General features: G+C 41.0%; 1 protein-coding gene across 1 annotated transcript in view; it reads right to left on the bottom strand.

Moving 5' to 3' along the window:
• LOC106521327 (6-phosphofructo-2-kinase/fructose-2,6-bisphosphatase) overlaps window positions 1–5,434 on the bottom strand; it is a gene marked incomplete at its 3' end in the record, with an annotated part of 22,664 nt that extends 17,230 nt beyond the window's left edge. The window contains 1 exon segment of the mRNA XM_014013856.1: window positions 5,314–5,434. Coding sequence (XP_013869310.1) covers window positions 5,314–5,350 — 37 coding nt within the window.
• Window positions 5,435–5,636: the final 202 nt, after the last annotated feature.

Here is a 5,636-nt window from a genome sequence, read left to right as displayed (position 1 = left end):
CAACAATTACTAACAACAAACACCTGAGGGAGACACATGAGGATCAGGTGTGAGTAGGTGGGGCTGGAGCAAGGGCAAGACAGGAGGAAGGAAACATGAACATGACAGAAACAAAACATAAAAACACTTAACACAGACAGAAATCATAACAGAACAAAGTTTTTTCTTCTTCCATAGGAGGACATGTCAAAGGTGGGACCTCTGTTCTGCTCTGTTCTGGATATATGTCTGGATTCTGATCACTGGATTCTACAGATTGGCTTGGTGGTCTCCTGGTGGTCTGCAAAACAGTGTCAGTGGCTGTTCATCTCCTGGCTGACTGACCAATATGATGGATGGCCGTATTCTATCAGCACTGACATTTTGCCTTGAGCGAGCTGGACTCGGTCTGCAAGAGGTTCTATTGAGGGTCGCGGGCCGGCTGTGGTTCCTGGACTTTGCTGGCCAGGTGGAATTGATCTTGGAGAAGCTGATAGATTCGGCTCAGCAGGATTGTCCACATTATTTGTCTGATTGGATTCACAACATTGGGTTATTCCAACGGTCATTAAAGCAGATGGAAAATTGTTATCGTCTGCCTGACTCCTGTTCCCAAAACAACTGATTACAGAATCTGGATCTCTCCTACATGGCCTTGAGCTGTTGACTAAATTCTTCCAGTTTGGGTTACGTCGACTGACGCTCTGACCCACACCTCCTCCCTCTCACACCCATCTGTGATCTGGTTTCCTAAGCAAGCTGAGGGTCTCACAGAATGAACAGTTTACCATCAATATTCTGGAGTATGGCTGCACAGGTTTAGGGGACTGGATTTTTTGGGCCCCCCTAAACTCACTGACTCCTCTGGATAATAAATCTGCTATATGCAGAAGGTTTTTATAAACACCACAGTGTGTCATATTGTTGATATAATGTGATGTTTTAGTTTATTTGCCTCATCTTCCCTTGTGTGGTTTTTAGTTTTTCTGTTAAGGGTAGCACCTCCTCGTGTTGTCTTCATGAAGATGATCCTTGCTCTGTGCAGGGTCAATGGCTGTATGACCCAGAGCACCTGTTCTCCAATGCTTGTTATGGTCTGTCTTCTTCTTAATGGCTGTTCTGAACTGTCATTTCATTGTGCTCTGTACAATGACATAAAGGTCCAATCTAATCTAATTTTCTGTGCAGTATCTGCTAGTAGTTTATTTTACCTGGGCCAATCAGAGAACAGAAGGAGGAGTTTTGAATGACGTTGATTTTCTGAACAGTGTCTGCTAGTTATTTTAGCATACAGCAGTGGAGGAAGTGAATGAAGCCAGTCTGTGTTGATAAGGCTTCAAATTAAAATAAATTTATCTGACAAAGCAGCAGCTCTCATTTACAGTCGTCTCGTTCGGTTCGGTATGTTTCTCCTCTCAGTAGGGTTGTTTACAGCACACGAGATTTCCTGTTGGCTTCTTAGCTTAGCCTCCTTCATAGTGGAGCTGGCACACATACGTTGCGGCCAACTGATCCAAAGATTTTAACCTTCAGCAGAGGCCACGCCTCCAGAAAGAATCGCTTCTCTATAGCCAAGAGTCCAGATCCTCTGCATGAAGCAAAGTGAAGGACAGGGTCTGGTTTTAACCAGGCTAAAAGTAATTATACTGCTAAACATTCACAAAACACTATTTGATCTTTTATTTTCTTCAAAAAGAAAAAAATCTGTAGGTCCTCTGGATGGGTTCTTCTTCAGTGAAACATTTTGTCTCTTCTCCAAGAGAAACGTTTCACTAAAGAAGAACCCATCCAGAGGACCTACTTATTTTCTTTTTGATTTTTTCTACCTGGATTACTGAGATGCATCAGGACATTTTATTTTCTTCTTTTTTCAAATATTTCTTGGAAAAATAGTGTTGTGGACAAACCAACAACAATAAGGCTTTAATAGAGCTTCACAATTCTGTATACTTGTCATGATTCTTGCTTTTTATGGGTAATTATGTTAGAATTCTTCTGTTTCGTTGTTTGGTCATCTTATGTCATATTTTCTCATTTCCTGTTAGTTTTCTTCATTTCCTGTGTCATGCTATCCTCAGTAGCTTCTAGGTGTTTTTCCAGCCTGCCACTCTCACCTGTCTATAGTCTGTAATCAAGCAGGTGCTTCCACTTCCAGTCATCCTGAGTTGTATTTAAGCAGTGTCATGTCTTCATTGCCCCGTTGGATCATTGGGCCTCATGCAAGAACCGTTCGTACGCACAGATTTGTTCTTAAGTTGTGCGTACGAGTTATTTAGGAGAATTTGTGACATTCACCAATGTTTTCATATTCTAAGATTTTTTTCAGATACGAACAAAATTTACGAGTGGTCCAGACCTGTCGTATATTTTACCAGCAGTCAGTCTGCTGTTATCCAGACGGGTTTTCTTCACTAATAACTTTAGATTTCGTTAGTTTGAAGATATTTTGAGTTGAAAATAAATCACACTCCATAATTATGTTGACAATAGGCTATTCTGCTTGAATTAGAGTTATAATTTTAAATGTAATAATTTAGACTAACAATATAAATTGTCCGTCCGGCCGGCTTATCCGCTATCAGGTGCGACAGGGGGGCAGCAGGAGAGACCCCGCTCTCTCCGCAACGACACTTTCCAGCTCGTCTTGGGGGACTCTGAGACGTTCCCAGACCAGAGGAGGTACACATTCGAGTCCTGGGTTTTCTCCAAAGTGCCAGACTTATTTTGAAAACATTTTAAAATGCTTATTTCAAACCCGCATCTGAGACCACCGCAGCGCGCGGGGGGCACGGAGGCGCACGATGCGCAGCGCTGCAGCTTCTGAATAAATGAAAATGATAACACAGTTGTTTATACTTTTAGCAGCTCTTTTTATTCCACAGCTGACCTGCTAAAAATGACAGATTTTCTTTTCTGGATCTCTGACAGACGGACTTCAATCTCTGAACTCGTAAAGTTCTTTTTAGTTTTCGCTGTAATTTTCATGAATGAATGGACACTTCCTTGTATCTGAGGCAGGAAACATAGCCTTATATGGTGTTTTTGGGGTGGTAATTATGCTAATCTCCTCTCGCGTGCACGAGCAGCTGGATAGAACAGGTGTAATTCATTTACACACTTTTCCTGAAGATAGAAGAGTTTGTTGAATCTGACGTGACATGTTCGTACGAACCCTTTGTACGAAAAAAAGTAAGAGAAATTTAGGAGAAGAATACGAACATGTTCTTGCATGAGGCCCACTGCTCTTATCATGCCTCAAGCCTTGTTCTTGTTATTTTTTGTTAGTTCTTTGTTGCCACATCAGCCTTATTGTTTTGTTATTTAATAAATCAGTTTTGTTTTGCACTCAAGTCATGGAGTCTGCCTGCACTTCTGGTTAAAACCACCTATCGTTACAATATTGTGAAAATATCATTACTGTGCACAATATTTATATCACAAAGGACTGCTTGGAGTGCAGTAATCCTGTAGGACAGAGCCTCAAAGCAACAAAGGTTCACAGCAGACACAAATGACTACCAAAAATACTAAAAGTCTCAGAGCAGGAAGTACAGATTAGAAAGAAAGAAAAGAGAAAAAAACTTAATTCACACCTGATATCATCATTGCAATATTTAGTAATATTACTGCCATCACAAGATGTTCTAATATAAAATATCTATTCTGTGTTCCTCTCTTACTTGTTGGTCTGCTCCTGCCTCTGATGTCCCTGGATGACATCATCATGTTTACAACAGAGAACACTACATGTAATGTACAGCACCAGCAGGAGACTTACAGAAGATAAAGGTTTTTATCATACAGATATTTAAACAACTGATTAGCAGATGTATACTGTACATCTCGTGTGCTATCAAAGCATAACCCAACACTTACAGTAAGTGTTGAAATAATGAAAAAATGAACTTGACATCAGTCCTCAGCTGTTCTTTCTGGATCTAATATAAAGCTGACCTCACACCCTGAAGCTCCACCTGACTCTCCTTTCTTTTCATGAAAAAGAGAGGAAACAAACTGTTCAACAACAAACCAACAGAGCTCAGCATCAAAATTCACCCAGTCACAGCTGTGTGCCACCATCAGATTAAGAAGCTCAACCTGTTTGTGTTCCTGCGTGGTGCCGTGAAGCAGCAGCCTGAGGGCATCAATATAAACTCAGAGGACAGAATATTCCTGATTAGATACGATTTCCTTAGAAGCTGCTGCTTCTCCCACAAGGACTGCAGGTCCTGACACTTACAGATGTTAAAATTCACTTCCTCACAAAGTGAATTCTGACCTTGTCAGTGTTCACATTGAATTTTAGTTTGGAATAAAATAGTTCATAGATATTTGTAAGAATTCACATTTCGAACCTCTTTTCTATGAACAGAACTGGGCTTTAACACATTTTTACTACAATCCACCACAAGCTCCTTTGTCTTCGATGAAGATTGTTGTTTTCAGAGTTTCTAATTTTCCAAAAGAAAAACTCACGTAAAAGTAAAATTGTAGAATGATAAAATGAACCTTTATAACCTTACAATGCTACCAGATTTATCTGGAACTGATAAAACATCTGGAGTCTGTGTATGGTTTTCTGACTTCTAACTGGAGGTGGTCAGTTTGAGAATGAGATCAGATTCACTTCCAGGTTCTGTCTTCCAAGAAACTTCACATAGAGATCATCATGTTCCAAGTTTTTGGCTGTGTGAAGTCCAACAGACACCCTCTGTGTGCAGTTCTGGATGGTGACAGCCAGTGTTTTCTGTTCTGGTACAAACCAAACCATTTGGACAGAAGGACCTGCAAAGCTGCTTTCCTTTTGGTCCTGCCAGGAGTTCAGCATGCTCTATCAGAAGGAAAGGCCATGCAAGCTTCTTCTCTTCTGCCCACATCCCCTCTTACATGATAACAAGCACATTAAAACATAAACGAGTTTTGAAAAGAGGGAATTCTAACAAATACAACAAAGCAGCACTGGCACATTTTTTTCTCTTGTATTCTTTAAGATGCCTGAGCATGTAGCAGTCTGATAAGTCCCTCCACAGTCTCAAAGCATTTATTACCTGTAAACAATGTAGAGAAGCTTTACTTGTGTTCATCAATTAGCAGGATCTCTCTTATTTTCTCTTCCTCTTAATTGTTTTAACAGCTATTTGCAGTATATTTAGTATATCTAGAAATACATTTAGAAAGCACAGAAAACGTCCCTGTGGCTAGTGAAGCGTGACAGGGCACATCTATTTTTGGCTGTGTTGCAGTGTGCCATGCCGGCCTGACTCTTCCTGGTGTTAAACAGATAAACAGTGTTATGGCATGCTCTCTGCAGAGTGAGTTTAACGCTGAGCTCACCTGTGCTGTCACACCTGTGGCGTCTCATGCCTTCCATTCTTTGAAACCCTTCAAACCAGCAACCTGTGGACCATCACAATCACACACAGGATGGTGTGGTCGACAGAAGCAGAGCTCATGCTCTTTTTAAAGAAACCGACCCGCCGTGCCAAAGCATTCTCAACCCACCCCCTCCCCTTTGAGCCTTCTCGTTTTGCCACTCCAGTGACATATGATAGCAGCATGCAGGACTTCTTTTAATGTTTGCCCCTGTCAGAGTTCACATTGTACACACAACACTCTGCTTCATAAAACAGAGCTGATTGTTGTGAAGGAATGGCTAC

The sequence above is a fragment of the Austrofundulus limnaeus genome, unplaced genomic scaffold (assembly GCF_001266775.1).
Source record: "Austrofundulus limnaeus strain Quisiro unplaced genomic scaffold, Austrofundulus_limnaeus-1.0 Scaffold107, whole genome shotgun sequence".
Lineage (NCBI taxonomy): Eukaryota > Metazoa > Chordata > Actinopteri > Cyprinodontiformes > Rivulidae > Austrofundulus > Austrofundulus limnaeus.
Note: the sequence above shows the minus strand (reverse complement) of the source record. Positions and strands in the feature narration are given on the sequence as shown.